Raw genomic sequence first — 18,031 nt, forward strand, 5'->3', positions numbered from 1 at the left:
CTCATCGGGATGGTTTGTCCCTGTAACCTCAACAGGGATTCCTTGAAATACAGCCAGCTCTCCTGGACTCCTTTCCCCTAAGAGAGAGACTGTTCTGTGAAAAGAAAAGGAGGACTTGTGGCACCTTAGAGACTAACCAATTTATTTGAGCATAAGCTTTCGTGAGCTACAGCTCACTTCATCGGATGCAACCTCTCTAGGGTACAGATGTGGGGACCTGCATGAAAGACCCCCCTAAGCTTATTCTTACCAGCTTAGGTTAAAAACTTCCCCAAGGTACAAACTTTGCCTTGGCCTTGAACAGTATGCTGCCACCACCAAGCGTATTAAACAAAGAACAGGGAAAGAGACCACTTGGAGATATCTTCCCCCAAAATATCCCCCCAAGCCCTACACCCCCTTTCCTGGGGAAGGCTTGAGAATAATCCTCACCAATTGATACAGGTGAACACAGACCCAAACCCTTGGATCTTAAGAACAATGAAAAAACAATCAGGTTCTTAAAAGAAGAATTTTAATTAAAGAAAAGGTAAGAGAATCACCTCTGTAAAATCAGGATGTAATACCTTACAGGGTAATCAGATTCAAAACATAGAGAATCCCTCTAGGCAAAACCTTAAGTCACAAAAAGACACAAAAACAGGAATATACATTCCCTCCAGCACAGCTTATTTTACCAGGCATTAAACAAAAGAAAATCTAATGCATTTTCTAGCTAGATTACTTACGAACTTAACAGGAGTTAGAAGGCTGCATTTCTGATCTGTTCCCGGCAAAAGCATCACACAGACAGACAGAACCCTTTGTTCCCGCCCTCTTCCAGCTTTGAAAGTAACTTGTCTCCTCATTGGTCATTTTGGTCAGGTGCCAGCGAGGTTACCTTAGCTTCTTAACCCTTTACAGGTGAAAGGGTTTTGCCTCTGGCCAGGAGGGATTTTATAGCACTGTACACAGAAAGGTGGAGATTCCACCACCTTTATTTTTATGACAGGGTCCATGGAGTGAGGGGACAGAAGCAGGTACCCAGGGTCCATGGAAGCATCCCAAGGGAAGTAGGTTGGGGACATTTCACAAGGTCTGTGAAGGAAGAGAGCTGCGGGGTGGGGTGTCACAAAGACCTTGGAGGAAGCAAGTTGAGGGGGTTACAGGGTCCGTGGAGGAAGGGAGTTGAGGGGAGTCACAGGGTCCATGGAGGAAGAAAACAAATAGCACTTAAATAAGGAACTATGTTCTGATTGACAGTAAATTACAAAATAGTTCTCAGGTCAGCTCAAGTCACATGTGACCATTATCCTGTCATGGAGAGACAAGGATCTGTTACTCCCAGAGCTGGAGTTTAATAGTGAGCAAAACTCCACCAAATATCATACCCCCATTTCTATTTTGCATTTTCATTCTAAGTAATCATACACTAAACAAATAACTCAAACCCAGTATTCCAACAATTTGTCCCAAACTGTTGCACAGAAATTATACAGGCAGTTACAAATTAACACATCAATAGGAACCCCGTTTTCTTCTTAGACAAATTCAGAATGGGGGGGGCGGAATGGCTACATTTATCACCCTGTGTTTGATTCTGTAACAACTTTTAAAATACGCATCCTGCTGAGTGTTGTGTCTGTGAGCCTGGCCTCACAAAGAGTGGCCGGCCCCGCTCACTGCACCTGCATCCTGCCAACAGCCTTGCACACCCACCCCATTGTCAGCCACTGGACCCCCCCGCCCACTCACCACTGGTGGGCAGGAGACTGGTGAGCAGGGATCCAGCCAGAAGCAGGACCTGCCAATACTGATTGGGGGGAGATGGAAAATATGGGACAATTTGTCTGTTTTTACGAAAAAGTCGGGACTGCTGCAGGAGGGCTTAAATATGGGACTGTCCCTTTAAAACCGGGATGTCTGGTCACCCTACCTTGAATTATTTTTGTGATTCTTGTCTGCACCCTCTCAAATTTTTCTGCATCCTTTTAGAAATGTGGACCCCAGAACTGTGTGCACCATTCCAGTATTGGGCTCACAAATGCAGTGTACAGAGGTAAAATCACTCTGCTCCTACTCAGGTCTCCATTGTTTATTCATCCAAGGATCACATTAGTGCTTTTTGTCACAGCATCACATTGGGAGATGAATGTCTCCGTTTTCAGGGGTTAGATATCTGGACAAGAAGTTGAATTTTTCTCCAGAAAACAGACACTTCTTGCGAAAAAAATCTGGTTAGCGGCAAATCCAATTTTATGATGAAAAGGAGTTTTAACGGGGAATTTTTGCCCAGCTCTAGTTGTCCACTGTAACACATGTGAGGTTCTCCTCCCGTCCCAAGCCCAGTCTTGCCCCACACTGCAAACACTCAGCAGCAGACTCCACAGTCGGGGTGCGCTCAGAACACGCAGATGGGTCAAAGGACATGTCATTTTGAGGTGGCCCAAGAAGTACTTTGTCACTTATGGGAGTTGAGCCCCCAGGTCCTTGTTAAAGGATAATTTGCGAACTATAACTGTGTGCATATGTCGGCCTGGGCAGTGGGTCAACGCGCCCTTGGGGGAGGCTAGCTCCCGGCCCCTCCCCCTCTGCCCGAGGCCCAGTCTCCTCTGCCCCTCCTCCTCCACTGGAGCCCGGAGCGCCTGGCCGCCCCCACCCCATGTGTCCCCAGCCCCAGTGCCGGGAGGACGGGCTGCATGGTATGGCCTCAGCCCTGGGGTCTTGTGCACACTGAGGCCCCAGCCTGCCTGCTCCAGCCTCTCAGCCACAGAAGAGAAGGGCAGGCAGGAGGGGAGCTGGGGGTGCAGCGTGGGCAGGGCCAGGCCAGGCTGTTTGGGGAGGCACAGCCTTCCTCTGCCTACGATACCCACCGCCCATGCAGGTCGGTATGTTTTCGGAGGTGAGGCGCTTGTGACACAGGCCAAAGAAAAATGCTTTGGGACAATGAGTGGCATGTCCAGCTCCTTCTGATGGTCACAGGGCCATGGCACCTGGGGTGACCCAGAGTTATTTGGTCACTCAGTCAATCAAGGGCCAATTCCTTATTTGGACAGTAAGTAATTAATAACGCATTAATTACTAACGTAGCCAGTTATACAATCCAATCACACGTTTGGTGACATTTATGTAATCTTACACTGATGAACTTTTACAACATTTTGGTCTCTGAATAAGGCACTAGGAATGAGGAACCAGTTCCAGCCTCAGACAGAAGCAGCCCCACAAGCTGCTCGAGACCAGGAGGCACGGATCTCCTGTCCCCGTGCCATTGGGACGAACTCGGGGCCTGGCTCGAGCCAACGCAGGGAGAATGATCCAGAGAGCATCGTCCCAGGGGATGGATGTGGTGCCCTGACAGTCTGTTACAGCTGTGATGCTGAGAGCCTTTCTGCTGGATCACTCCCATGCAGGGCGCAGAAAAAGCAGAACTCTTGGCTCTGCGTGGGGGTGGCTAGTCTCAGTGGCACTGAATGAGAACTGGAAATGACTCAGTGTGAGAAAAATTAGTCAGCAGCTTCCCATAAGCTTTAAAATAGCCATTAGGCCGTGTGCTTCACTGCACATATGAGGGAACGCCTGGCCGACAGCCTGCAGCTCTGGGGGAGGGCAGGGTGTGACAATTCTTGAGGTACCCAGGACTGTGAGTCACCTTTTTACCCCTGGCCTCTAGCAACAGGGAGCCTTGTCATGGTGGCTGGGTGCTAGCCCCGTCACACCACCAGCCTGTTGGCCACTCCAGCACTCTCCTCCAGGCTGTGCCAGCCCTGCCTTCAGCTGCAGGGTAACAAGAGGTGCCCCCCAGGAGCCTCCACAATTCAGCTACTTTCGCCCCTTCCTCTCCCCCACCTCCAGCAGGTACAACGGCTCCCCCCCACCCCCACCTCAAGCAGGCACGACTCGCTCCCCACTCTCACTTCCAGCAGGTGCGACTGGCCCCCCACCCCCGCCTCCAGCCGGCTCGACTGGCCCCCCGCCTCCAGCAGGTGCGACTGCTGCCCCCCACCGCCACCTCCAGCAGGTGCGACTGCTGCCCCCCACAGGTGGCTCCATCCTGGAAGCCTGGGGGTTCTATGTCAGCTATCTCCCCGCTCAGGTCGAGACTTTTGTTACAGGTGCTGGTGTCCAGGCCAGGTCGGGCTGGTACCCAGGTCCTGGGAGCCGGCATCATTTGCAGTGGGGCCCCTCAACCCCTGAGCCGCAGAAGGCCTGGGCCTAGTGCTCCCATGGCCTTGCTGTCTGCAGTGACCACACCCTTGGGTGGGGCAGTCTCTGCAGGGCGCTCTCCCAGCTCGCCGTTTCTCCGGCTCAGGAAGTGCCGCCTCTCCCCCCAGCTGCCGTGTTGCAGCCACGGCCCCAGTGTCGCCCGTTAATGTGAACGTCCCTCTTTCCGGAGGGGAAAGGCTCACGGGATCACAGTCACTGCCCACAGGGAGGCCTTCTTGCCCTTGCTCCGCACCCACTCCCGTCTCAGCCCTCCTCAGTCCTGCTGCTGGCTGGAGGGGTCCCCTGCCCCACCCAGGAGCATGCTCCCTGGCCTGGACTGCAGGCCTGTGCAGCCGCCCCCCTCCTGCCCGGCTTGGTGGCCGTCCTCCACCGGTTATCGCCGGTTAGCCAACAGGCTCTGGCTGCCTAGGGTGGGAACTGATGCGGGCCCAGCACTGGCATACCTGGGAACCTCACAGTCTTTATTGTGTTTGTCCCCGTGTGGTGCAATAGAGCTCTAACCCCACTGTATTGATGGGGAGCTGAGGCCCAGAGAGACTAAGGTCCAGAACCCCAGAGGTAATTAGGCACCCGATTCCCACTGAAATCAATGGGAGTTAGGCACCTGAGCACTTTGGAGGCTCTGGGTCTCGCAGGATGTCTGTGGCAGAGCAGGGCTGGGCTGTCCTTCCTCTCCGGCGAGGGCCCTTCTCCAGGGTGTGGTACTTCCTGGGGAGCGAGGGCCTTGCTGGGTGACAGTGAGGTTCCAGTGCAGCGCTGTCAGCGATGGCTAACTGACCGCAACCGCAGACACACCTGTGAACCGCCTCCCTGTTCCCTGCAGGGTCTGTGTACGAGATGGGCGGCAGAGAGTGCTGCTTATCAACGGGGGACCTGGTAAAAATTACTGGCCTTCGCCTGCAGAAGATCACCTGTGAGGATCCAGAGACTGGGCAAGCAACAGAGCTGCCTCTGAACTTCAAAGGTAAACTGGGACATCCCATGCCCACCTAGCCTCCTGCAGGTAGGCACCCACCCACCCACCACACACAGACACACCCCATCCTCTCCCTCACACACACACACCACTACCTCCCGGCCATCCGCACCCCAATCATACACACACACACACACACATACACGTGCACACACATCACTGCCTCCAGGCCATCCGCACCCCAGCCATATGTAAGCGGGAGATTGGTCCCACTATTGTGGGGAACTTTCATGGCTTTTGCACTACCCCAGTGAAGTGGGCTAGCAAAAGGATCCTCGCTCCCACTTCCTTTATCCAGAGGCCTCCCTGCCCTGGAGGACTCCCCTTCCACTCTCCTGTCTGGCAGAGTCCTCATAACCCCGACAAGGCTGGGCCCAGGATTCCTGGGGGCTCGACCCCCAACCCTGCTGTGGTCACCTAGGACAGGGGCTAGGGTGTCCCCACTCCGGGGTACTCTCTCTGCACTGGGCACTTCCCTGTCTCACTGATCATTACAACAATTTAAAACAAACACAAGTTGTTTAATCAACAATTAATTTTAAAAAGAATAAGGAAAAATGGGAAAGGTTAAAGGAAACACATCACCCCGCTCTGTGGCAGGGAACATCACAAACAGTGTCTCTGGAACGTCAGGGCAGTTCACAGTCTGCTCCTTGTAGGTCCCAGGCCCCTTCTCCGGCCTTGGCTGTGCTGCAGGGATGCTGTGGGTTGGACGCTTGCAATGGTGTTGGCCACACACCTCCAGGCTTTGGGTGGTGGGACCCTTCTTCCCAGCGTCAGCCCCCCGTTGGGTTCAGATCCCCCTCCCAGTCTGGCCTGCAAAGACCCTTGGCTGGGGGTGTCTCTCTGCGCTGGGCCCTTTGCCCAAGGTCCCCCTTGCCTGGCCCCAGTTGCTCACCACACCCGGCTCTGTGGCTGCAGCTCTGCTCCCAGCACAGGATCTGCTCCCTGGGCTGCTTCTCTGGCTCTCTGGCTGTCACGGCTCTGCTCCCCTGCTCAGCTCGGGCCCCTGCTCTCCCCTTAGCTCGGCCCCACTCTGTTCCAGGCAATTCCAGCTCACAGGAGACCGGGACCCCCCTGGCCTCCTGACTCCCTTATTTGCCTGCCCACCCTGTTAATCAGGCTGACCTGGAGCACTGGCCTCTCCTCATTGTTCCTGGGGACTGTCAGTCTCAGGGTCCTGATTTCCCATCCACCCTTCCCCTTCCTTTTAGTGCTGGGAGTGATCAACCAAAACCCCCAATGAGTGTTAGTGAGGTGCCAACAGTCCCCTTACACATAAACACACACCCCCCACTACCTACAGGCCATCCTCACCCCAGCCATAAACACACACACACCAGCCTCGTCACATACCCCCACCCCTGCCATTATCTACTGGCCATCCTCACCCCAGCCATAAACACACACACACACTCTCACCACCCCCACACCACCAGTATATATAGACCACACACGCATCCTGCCATGACATATAGGCGTCACTCCCCCACACACACCAGCCACATGTAACCAAACAGTGCCTGCCCACCACAAACAGGCCCTGCTAGGGTTGCCAACTTTCCGATTGCAGAAAACCGAACACGCTTGTCTAGGATTGCCAGGTGTCCAGTCGAAAGGGACCCTGGCAGCTCCGGTCAGCACTGCTGACGGGCCCTTTGAAAGTCCAGTCGGCGGCTCAGCGGAGCCAAGGCAAGCTCCCTGCCTGCCCTGGCTCCGCGCAGCTCCCGGGAGCAGCAGAGTGCCCCCCCTTTGGCTCCTACATGTAGGGGCAGCCAGGGGGCTCCACACGCTGCCCCCGTCCCAAGCGCTGGTTCCGCAGCTCCCATTGGCCAGGAACCACGGCCAATGGGAGCTGCGGGGGTGGCGCCTGTGGATGGGATAGTGTGCAGAGCAGCCTGGCCACGCCTCCCTGTAGACGCCAGAGCAGGGACATGCTGCTGCTTCCGGGAGCTGCTTGAGGTAAGCGCTGCCCAGAGATTACACCCTGACCCCCTCCCGTGCCCCAACCTCCTGCCCCAGTCCTGATCCCCCTCCCACCCTCCGAACCCTTTGGTTCCAGCCCCAGCCCCTTTGGCACCCTCCTGCACCCCAAACCCCTTATTCCCAGCCCCAGCCCAGAGCCCGCACCCCCCCTGCACCCCAACCCCCTACTCCAGCCCCTTCCTGCACCCCAAATCCCTCATCCCTGGCCCCACACCAAAGCCCGCATCCCCAGCTGGAGCCCTCCCCCCACCTACAACCCAACATCCTGCCCCAGCCCAGAGCCCCCTCCCGCCCCCTGCCCCACCCCAGAGCCCACACCCCCATCCAAAGCCCTCAACCCCTCCCACACCCCAACCCCCTGCCCCAGCCCAGAACCCGCACCAGGCCAAGGGGTTTGGAGTGCGGAAGGGGGTGCAGGCTCTGGAAGGGAGTTTGGGTTCAGGAGAGGGCTCAGGGCTGGGGGAGGGAGTGTGGAGTGCGGGATCCGGGAGGGAGCTGGGGTGTGGGATGGGGCTCAGGGCTGGGGGAGGGGGTTCAGGGTACAGTGTGGGCTCCAGGCACTGTTTCCCTGAGGCGGCTCCTGGAAGTGGCAACATGTCCTCTGGCTCCTAGGCGCCGGGGTAGCCAGGGAGGCTCTGCGCACTGTCCTCGCCCACAGGCACAGCCCCCGCAGCGCCGACTGGCCACGGTCCCGGCCAATGGGAGCTGCGGAGCCGGTGCTCGGGGGGGGGGGCAGTGCGCGGAGCCTCCTTGCATCTAAGGGCCACAGGGACGTGCCAGCTGCTTCCTGGAGCCACGCGGAGCCAGGTAGGGAGCCTGCCTTTGCCCCGCTGCGCCGCCGAGCAGACTTTCAATGGCCCGGTCAGCAGCCACCAGGTTCCCTTTTTGACCGGATGTTCCCGTCGAAAAACGGAGGCTTGGCAACCCTAGGCCCCCCCCACATGCCCCAGCCACACACACACACCCTGGCCACCACACGCAGGCCACACCCCCCACCTCACCCAGGGGCGCCCTCCCACGCCCCTGCACCGGCCCCCCACCCACATGCCCATCGCCTCCAGGCCACGCCCCACTCTGGCCGCACTTGCTGAGGCGGGTGTGGCTAATCCCCAGCCCCGCTGCCCTGGTGGGGTGGGTGGTGGGGTGGGGCAGGCCTTCACGCAGGCGCTGCTGGGATCTGAGCCTGGCTCAGGCTTGTGTACAGACGAGGCTCCATTGAGGCTCCTCATTCCCGGGGTCCCTGGCATAGGCACCACCTCCGTGGGTGCTCTGAGGCTGGAGCACCCACGGGGAAAATGTGGTGGGTGCAGAGCCCTCACCGGCAGCTCCCCCCCAGCCCACCCCAGCTCACCTCTGCCTCCGCTCCGCCTCCGCCCCTGAGCGCGCCCCTGGGTCCTGCTTCTCCCGCCTCCCTCCCAGCTGTGTCGCGCTGCAAACCTGGGAGGGAGAGGGGAGGAGGGGGAATGTGGCGTGCTTGGGGGCAGAGGCGGGGCTGGGGTGGGGATTTGGGGAGGGATCCAATGGGGTGGGGGTGCGGGGGGGGGGCGCAAACATCCACTGGCGCCGACAAAAGTTGGCACCCGTGGTCCCTGGTTCAGGGTTGCCTGGCCAGGGTTTCCCAGCACCATCCCTTTGTTGAGGCAGCTGTCCTGGGGAGCCTGCCTGGGTTCCAGTGCTCACAGCCAACTGTCCAGTGTTATGGGCTCAGGATCATCCCAGACGCGGCAACCCTACCTCCCCACTAACAGTGAGCTCCCTCTGGCCCTCCTGCAGGGCATTTCCAGCCCAGCCGAGACAAGCTGTCATACATGAGCCTGAGGAAGCTCGCCAGGAGCAGGCCAGCAGGGCTCCAGGACATGCCCTTCGCCTTCGCCTCAGCAGTTGACTTGACCGTGGATGGGCAGTTCATTCCCAAGGGCCAGCCCATTTCCCTGCTTTCAGTGGCCAGGCATGAGGGCCAGGAGTTTGCCAACTGCACAACCACGGGGCAGGACGGGCAGCGTTCGTTCTGCCTCCCCTTCTCCTTCCAGGGCCAGTTCTGCGAGTGCAGCAAGCAGCCGAGCTACACGCTGAGCCAGGTACTGGAGTCGGAAGCCCTGAGGGGCCAGCGGCTGAAATGCTCTGCCCTCGGCAGGCACTCACTGCTCCTCTGCCCCATGTACGAGGTGCAGGCGATAATGCACAGTGAGTACAGATGCAGCCGGGGGATGGCGGGGGGGGGGGTGTATGTGAGAGAGAGAGAGCTGGATGGAGTGGTGTGTGTATGGCTCCGTGCCTGTGGGTCAGTTTGTGGGGGAGGTGTGTCCTGGAGTCTCAATGTGTGCTAGGGTGACCACCCATCCTTTATTTTAAGGGGCAGCCCCTTATTTCATTGATTTGTCCCTTAAGGCAATCACCCAGCCCTTATTGTAAGATGTACTGCAATGCACTAAAACGGATCATTAGTACGTTTTAAACTTTAAGTTGAAGCTTATGATAATTGTATTGTACACTTGAGAGAACAATCTGTGCTGTGCAAAGGGAAATGGTGTTTCCCTAAAATGTCCCTTAGTGTCCCCTGAAGTTGTCGTTTTTCCTTATTTCCATCCAGCAAAGGTGGTCCCCCTTGTGTGTGCCCATCTCAATGTGTGTGTTGCTGTCTCTGGGTGACTTTGTTGGGGGAAGAACTTTCCTTTCAATGAACTGAGGCATTTATTTAAATCATTAACTGAAGCTATTAAGAACCCAAATAGTCCATATCAGCCAATCTAAGCCAGTGGGCCAGACTGGATAGCAAAGATGGCAGTACTTTTCCAAGCCCCACCCATGTGTGTAACCAATATGTGATGCTGCTGCCCACAGTAAATTGTGTAGGTCTTCAAAATATGACGATGTTGCCCCTGGGTTCCTCTGGACTCCTTGGCCCTGGCTCACCTTGATGGGGCTCCTTGGGCTCAGCTCCTTCTTGATTGGGGGGTGGGATAAGTCATGGCATCTCCCAAGCGCCACCCATGTAAGGCATCAAACTGAGCAGTCACAGTGAATTGTACCCCGCACTCTCCTTTTTCACATGAGCAATGGAATGGTAATGATGCTGATATTTACATGGGAACCTAGGAACTGCCAGCCTGGATTCATAGATTCCCACATTCCAAGACCAGGAGGGACTCTGAAATCGTCTAGTCCATTAAAATCAGGTCACAACCCACAGTTTGAGAACTGCTGACCTAACGCATTTATCTCTGTCCATATTGGCTAGGTAGTTAGACACACACGCACTCTGCCCCCAGGGGGGCAAGCAACTACACACTTGTGTTTCTGTACCCACTGATCAATGTGTTACAGGACCTCTCTGTGCCAATCCAGAGAGGACAGGCTTCTGATCTAGCCCAGGTAGAAACTTTAGCTCATGCTACAGCAGCTCATGCTTTCAGCTCTGGATGTCCCCTATTCATTCCCCAGGGTATCAGGACGGCAGCTGTCATGCTGAGTTTAAACCAGTATTGGAGCCAGGGTCAGTGCATCCTGCCAGCATCTCAGCCTGGACAAGAGCAGCAGTGGAGACCCAGGGTCTCCCTGGCAGGGAGATAACCCCTGGTTATTGTAGGCTGCAAAAGCGTCTGGGGCCTGATTCCCAGGTCCATCACCAGGGTCAATGGGGTGACACTGGCTGGGGTTGGGACTGCTGGCTCTCACTGATGCGCGTCTCCCCCCTGCAGTGCGGAAGGAGGTGGTGAAAATCCCTTCCACCCTGGAAGTGGATGTGGAGGATGTCACTGAGGAGTCTCAACACATCCACTTCATCAAGCCGCTGATGCTGAGTGAGGTCCTGGGGCTGGAGGGGGCCTTCCCCATGCAGGCCGAAATCCTGGAGGGTCCTGAGAACCCGCCTATCTTCGAGAATGACTGGATTCCCCGCCTGCAGAAGGGGCAGAAGATCCAAATCCATGGCAAGTGCTGTGCCTGGAGGATTCTCGCCTCGTCCAGCAAGGGCAGGAGGGGCTCCCGGCACTTCCTGCTCTCCAGCACCTACCAGGGCAAATTTCGAAGACGCCCCCGGGAGTTCCCCACAGTCTTTGACCTGACAACGAGTCTGGGGATGGGTAAGTGCCTGCGGGTGGTGGTGACTAAAGACTGTGAGAGCGCCGAGGAGGATCTGCCATCTCTCAGCATGGGGGACCGGCTGGAGGTGCTGCAGCTGGCCAAGACCCAGGTCCGCAGGCAGGCAGAACACAAGTCCATCGATGTCCTCCTGTGCAGCAGGAGCAGCGGCGAGGACGAGGAGAGCGAGGAGCTCATGCTGCCACTGCACCTGGAAGGCGGCTTTGTGGAAGAGGTCAGCGACAGCAGGAGATACAGCCTCCCCGAGATAGTGGAGCAGCTTCAGCTGCCCTGCGAGGTCAAGGTGACAACCAAGGATTCTTCCCTTGCCAATGACGTCCTGGGCTCTTTCTCCGCTCTGCGGCTGGAAGCGCAAATCACTGAGCCCTTCTTAGTGACCAGCTTGTGCGAGGCGCCGTCAGTGAGCTTCCAGATCCCCCCTCAGTGGCTGGACATGGCCCTGTTCTTCACAGAGGAGCCTGCCCCGCCGCAGACACCCCTGACAGACAGGTCAAAAGTCGAAGAGCTGACAGAATCCTTTTATTATCATTTGCTAAAGCTGATGCCTAGCAATGAGGCTCCCCCACCGCGGCCCCCCAAAAGAAAGGAGTTCAGGGACAAAGCAGGGACCCAGCTACCTGGAGCCAAAGAGGTCACTGAGAAACCAAAGGTACCGATCTGATTCTTCCTATACGAGGGAGGAGGTGGGCGGGGGGTGTGTGTGTGTGTGATATATGCTTTTGTTGCCTATCCCCCTTTTGGGTAGAGCAGCTCTTTTACTGCATCACAGCAGTACTCAGCCAGGCAGCAGAGCACAGGAAGAGCTGGGAAAGAAGGGGACCCCTGCAGAGGTTGGAGTCCTTGCTGATCACCCCACTTCCCTGCAGAAATTCTAGCAGAAATCCTGCACCCCGGCTCTCTGGTGTCCATTTGGGACTGGATTTTCTTGGCAACTATCCCATTGCTTGCAGTCCACACACCGTGCTACCAGCATCTTCAACAGACGGAGCTACAGCCTTTCATTTTTAAAATCCATCTTATTCCTCTTCCCATTAGCCACTGCCCCCTTTGTCCAAGTCAAAGGGCATACCCGAGGAGTCTGTGCCGCCATCCTCCAAGCCTAGGAATGCGAGGAGTCGGCCGATTGTCCGGAGCTCCCCGAATGAGTACTCGCTACATCACACTGGCTCGCAGATGGCCCCTAAGCCTACTAAACCCTTCAAAGAGGCCAGAGGTGAGACTGTCCAATAGACATGCTGCTGTAGCACAAAGGATGAAAAGGAAGTGCACAGAGTGATGCACTGTGGCAAAATTATTAGGACTAATCTGATGAAGCTAAGGGAAAACTTAGGCTGGAAACTTTTCTGATGGTGCGAGCTACTGGGCTGTGACATGGTGCCCCCATTGCTTGGGACGCAATGTTGGATACAATTCTAAAAAGGCGAGTGGGAAACAATTACTTGCTTCCTGCAGTGGGAACCAGAAGCCAGGAGCTGGAGAGGGGGTCTGGGAGTGTTTGACCATTGCAGGGACCCGGAAGTTCGTTATTAGGGGGTTTCCCCTGCCTCTGCAGCATCAACATTCCAGCCCCTATCAGCCTGCATAGAGATTAGATTTGACCAAGAAATGGAAAAACCACTTTGCAACACATTGGGCCGTTTGGAATTTCTTCCTGTTTCAAAGGGTTCAAATGGACCCATTTTGCACTTTTTGTAAAAACTTTATTTAAATTGTTTTACTAAAAAATTTGAATATTCAAAATTTAGTTCTCCCCCTTTTTGCCAGAGTGCAATAAAATGAATGTGGTCCAGGGTTTTCCTCACACAGTCCTTTTTTTCTTTCTTTTTCCAGTCTGTCGTGTTTCAAATCTTCAACTTTGAAAAAGCTGCCAAGTAATAGAATGACAGTTTCATTTCTCCTTTTGTCCCTTGGTAACTTTTCTAAAGTTGGCAAAGATTTGACAACTTACAGAGGAGAAAAGGGAGGGAAGAAAATTCTAGACCTTATTCATTCTACTGCATTCAGTAACAAACAAACAAGAGTGAGAAAGGGGGAAAAAACCTGAAGGCTCAAAAAAAATTATTTCAAAAATTAAAATTTAATTTGAAAAGAAATTAGATTACAATTTTTGTTTAGAAAATTTTTGCTGATAAAAATTAAATTTTTCATGGGAATATATAGTCGTTTTTCAGAAAACACCATTTTCAGCAGGAAATTTTTGATCTGATCTAGGGTCAGTGGGATCTGTGCTTGAACATATACAGTACTATAAAATGCATATCAGTACTCTAGGAAAGCAGGGCCTAGGCATCTCAAATTGGGCACCCAAAATTAGTGGACCAGATAACAGTTTTGGCCTTAACCTCTCTGTGTCTCTGGTCCCTATGTGTAAAACAGGAACAACACCCACCCACCCCTCACCTCACTGAGGCTGTCCAGGCACACAACCTTAATTTTGATGCTTCCTAACTTTTGAGTGCTCGATTTTGCAACTTTCATATTCTTTAAAGTTTTGTTAATATAATGTAAGAAGAAATCAGGCTGTCTTGTTCACTCAGGGAGCGCACGCAGCAAGGGGTAACCCTCATGCCAGTGCAGATACAGAGAAGTAGGCTACGATCATAAGAACAAATCTCATGCTTGAGGGTGTGAACCGATCTCTGCAGGGGCTGGAAAGTATGTGCCCTCCCACTAACCCTAAAACTGGCTCTAGGTTCATGGAACGGTTTTGTTTGTCATCCCCCGCAAAGCATTAGATACTGGCCACTGACAGAAGCCGGACACCAGTCTGGATAGGTTATTGGTCTAATTGAGCACAACACATGCTGCGTTCTTAGCAACATGCAAACACACTATATTGCTCATGGCTTTTTATGCTCTTGCTCCTGGGATGTTTGCTGTTAGTCACCTTTGCTAGTGTTGTACTCAGATAAAAGTATTACTCTTGCATCGCAAGGCCTCTCAACACTGGCAGGGAAGGAGAAGGAGAGATCAAGAATCTGCCTCTCTAAAGGGTTTCTATAGTCCGTACCTCCCTAGTATCTTAGCACATGGAGTCATCCAGGACATCCCAAACGCTGTCACAGCACCTGCATGGCATTCTCTTTCCTCTTCCTTTTAGATGCAAATGTCAGCGAGGATTCTGACCACGACTATGAACTAATTGATGAAGACCTTATAAAAACAATTGATAAAATGCAGAAGGCTGTTCTTCACTACTAGGACTCCAGCCCACAGGACATGAAAAGATGCCGGCCTACGCCAAAGCCACTTCCAGCTCTTCAACTCAGAGATGAGCACTCACAAAAGCTAAATGCAGCACTGAGTCCTATGAAGTGGCTTCCAACTGCCCTCTCTGGTGCAGCCTGAAGAGACAGCTGGGTTCCAGCAGTCACTGCTCCATTGTGCTGCAAGCAAGCAAGCCTGCACATTCAGAGACCTGCCCTGTCCTCTATGTACGAAAGCAGAGGGCTGGTGTTATTGGTCCTATGGTAAGCTGAGTGCTGTCCTTAGCTGTGTAGTTTGGAACCAGGGTTGCTGGAACAATTTGTACAGTGGGGGTGCTGAGAGCCATTGAATCAAACTGTAAATCCTGTTTATGATGGAAAACACTTGTTCTTACCCCTGTATAAACCTGTACACCCCACTGTAAACTTCTGGGATGGGGTGCTGGCGCTAGAGCTCTCTTTCTGCATTTATACTTGATCTGAATCACCTTGATTCAGAACTGTAAGGGGCTGGAAACGTGTCACCCCTGGAGCCTCCCCTGAACGCACTCACACCCTGAGCAGGCCCATAGGCAGCCATCTACCAGGAGGTGGGGCAGCGCTTGAGTGATCTTTCACCCTCACTGCATGGATAACAAAGAACACTTTTCTGCAGCTGCTGCATGCTGTTCTGAGTGTGGTTTAATATTGTAGGTCATCGAGGCCGGCCAAAGCTTTCAACCCTGTGTGCCTAAAGTTAGACTCAATAGAAGCAGCTTCATTATGGAAGGTGCTGAGCAGCTCTCACTGCTGTCAGTGGGATTTGTGGGGACATGACCCTGCTGAAAATTGGGCGACTTTGTTTTGGTGCCTCACTATTGATTTAGAAACCTAACTTTAGGCATCCAGGTTTGGCAATGTAAGCCTCAGAATATCTCCTGGATGAGAATCAGTGCAGCTGCCAGCATGCAGTGACCTGGGTTAGTTAGGGATTGTTTAGCATATTTTGTACAGTGCAGTGCTGGCTACAGCTGGGACCCACACAAATTACTCACACATTTACATAATCGGAGAGGTTGCCCTGGCTCTCTGAGGACACAACTCAAACACCAAGGCACTACGGAGAAACACTTCCAGGGGCTGGAATTAACAGACACTCTACAGCTCCAGCTGAACTCATTTCTCCTTTTGCGAACGCTGTAAAAAGCTGCAGTTGTGAACCCCCTCCCCCATTATTTTCAGTGATTTGGTTTGTCTCAGCCATTTTTAGACAGCCAGAGGCTACATCTTTGCTCACAGCTGGAGACAACTGGTGCTAATGTTCCACCTGTCCTTCAGCTCACAGGGTACCTCGTGCTTGTGAGCAGGCCCGTTGCCCTGTCTTCCTTTGGCATGCCCAGTGTGATGCTTGTGAATGACCCTGCTGCGCCCTTGGTCTTTGGCTCTCATTTATAAGGTGGCAAAAAACACAATAAAAAGTGTCACAATAAAAGCCCAGCAGTTTTATTTAAAGTTTGGAAAAATATCTTGAAGCCTCAGGATCAATATTCTCTATGCAACAAAATGCATCTGTCACAAGGCAGAGGGAAGAGAAATAATTGGATGGCTTGTTTGATTTTAATGGTGTAAAACTTTAGGTTATTCAACGGTAGCATCATGCAGTGCAAGAGAGCACTTCCCCACCTTCCACATCCCCCTGAAATCTGGGCACAATGCAGGCATGACAGGCTTAGTGGAAGAAAGGCTGGAAGACACCTGCTGACTGCTTTGAGGAACAGGTAGAAATAGAAATCTAAAGAGATCTGAAACCTAACCCCTCCACCTGACTGAAAGCAAGGCCCTTTTGCTACTCATCCAGCCAAAGGGAGGATTATACTCTGTAGTGTGACTTTAACAATATCATCATCATCATCGAGCTCCACATTTATTCTTGTCTACTCTCCAGCAAGTCTATGAACGCATACTGGGATCTGGGGCTAGGTGATGGGGCAGAGGATCTTGGAGCCCAGGCTCTAGCCCAAGCCCAGATTTTTAGCTCAACAGTCCAAGCCGTGAGCCCGAGTTGGCTGAGTCTCAGCACTGTGGGTTTTTTATTGCAGTACAGACATATGAAAGTCAAGTTAGTGCATCACTAGATTCCATACCCCAAAAGCTGCCAGTTATACCTGTACATCACTTGTCCTCAAAACTATACCCTTGGCTACGCCTCTGCAGCTACAATAACCTGAGTAGAATATTGCATGCAGTGGGCTTGCACAGGTGTAACTGAGAGCAGAATCTGAAGACACTAGAGGGCAAAGCCAGTTCTGTTGATGTGTGAACAAGGAAGAATCCAGCTCCCGAAGCTGGACAGCTTCTGCGGTGCCAAAAGAACAGTAAAATCTTGCTCTCGTTTACATACAAAAGGCCTACATTGAAAACATGAACACTGCAAACTGAAGCAACTGAAATGTAGAACTGCCAGATTTAAGGTTGCCAATTACAACCCAGGTTCAATCATGATAGTCTGTAATACATGAACACATGCCCCCACCCTTTTTTTTTTTTGGTCACAGGACCCCTGCTTCATTCAGTGCTCAGGACAGATGTTGCTCAGAGACTCAATCAGGGTTGTGTAGTGAAGGACGCTATTATCTATAGGATCCCAGCCTTGTTTGTTGCAGAAGTTGGAAGGTGGGTAGTAGCAAATGAGACAGGGGACTCATAGTTACAGCAGCTGAATGCTACCCTGGAAAATGATTCCATTCCCGCCTCCACCAGATAGCTCTTCCTGATGCTGGGCAAGTCATTGAAACCAAACTTCTCCCAGAGGGTCACTATGTGTTCCTCACGTTCTGGGTGCCCAACATGAGATATATGGGCCCTGACAAGCACTCATTTTTGCTACTGAAGTCACGGGGAAGCTGTGAATACACAAAGTGCTGAAAAACAAGAAAAATCAGGCCCTGTGGAAAAAAAATATGAAACGGTCACAGAAATAGTTCTGATGATGCATAAGCACCAGGGGGCTCAAGCAGAGTTTATATAGGCAACCTTAATTCTGGCATTTCCTAAATATTAGTGCTTTATTTTTATTTTTAAAGTAGGATTTTTTTTTTTATTTTTATTTTTTTTTTTTTAAGAGAGAAAAAGGTTCAACATGATGAACTGTGTAGTGAGCACCACATGGGTCATCAGCAGAATTGGAACTTTTTAAGTTGTCTTTGTTTTTAATAAAGACAAAAATCCTGGAGTGTTACATTTAGTTTCTGAACTTTCTACTGTGTTCACAGTTTTTGTGAAAGTTTAACCCTTTAAAAAAGTTTACTCCAAAGGCCTCATGCATTTTCCATTGCAGTGGGAGAAAGTACAGAACCTGTTTATTCAGTTCAGGGAATATGCCAGGGGTAAGTTCCATCAAGGTGGAAGCTTTTCTACCTTTGAGAATGCCCCCCACAAGCAGCGGCGTATTAACGCCTAGGCCAACAAGGCCAAGGCCTAGGCCGGCAAATTTATAATAGCAGCCAGAGGCTTCTTCCCCCAGCACCCGTTTGCGCCCTCCACCCCCGGCCCTGCCCAACTCCACCCCTTCCCCGCC

The 18,031-nt window shown here is 52.9% G+C and overlaps 1 protein-coding gene across 1 annotated transcript in view; it reads left to right on the top strand.

Annotated features, from left to right (window-relative positions):
• Positions 1-17,554, top strand: part of THEMIS2 (thymocyte selection associated family member 2) — a 25,870-nt gene extending 8,316 nt beyond the window's left edge. Inside the window, exons 2-6 of the mRNA XM_007066088.4 lie at positions 5,030-5,170; positions 8,942-9,352; positions 10,867-11,918; positions 12,305-12,482; positions 14,370-17,554. Coding sequence (XP_007066150.2) covers positions 5,030-5,170; positions 8,942-9,352; positions 10,867-11,918; positions 12,305-12,482; positions 14,370-14,470 — 1,883 coding nt within the window. The 3' untranslated portion in view covers positions 14,471-17,554. The remainder of the gene's footprint in view (positions 1-5,029; positions 5,171-8,941; positions 9,353-10,866; positions 11,919-12,304; positions 12,483-14,369) is intronic.
• Positions 17,555-18,031: the final 477 nt, after the last annotated feature.

The sequence above is a fragment of the Chelonia mydas genome, chromosome 19 (assembly GCF_015237465.2).
Source record: "Chelonia mydas isolate rCheMyd1 chromosome 19, rCheMyd1.pri.v2, whole genome shotgun sequence".
In the NCBI taxonomy this organism is placed as follows: Eukaryota; Metazoa; Chordata; order Testudines; family Cheloniidae; genus Chelonia; species Chelonia mydas.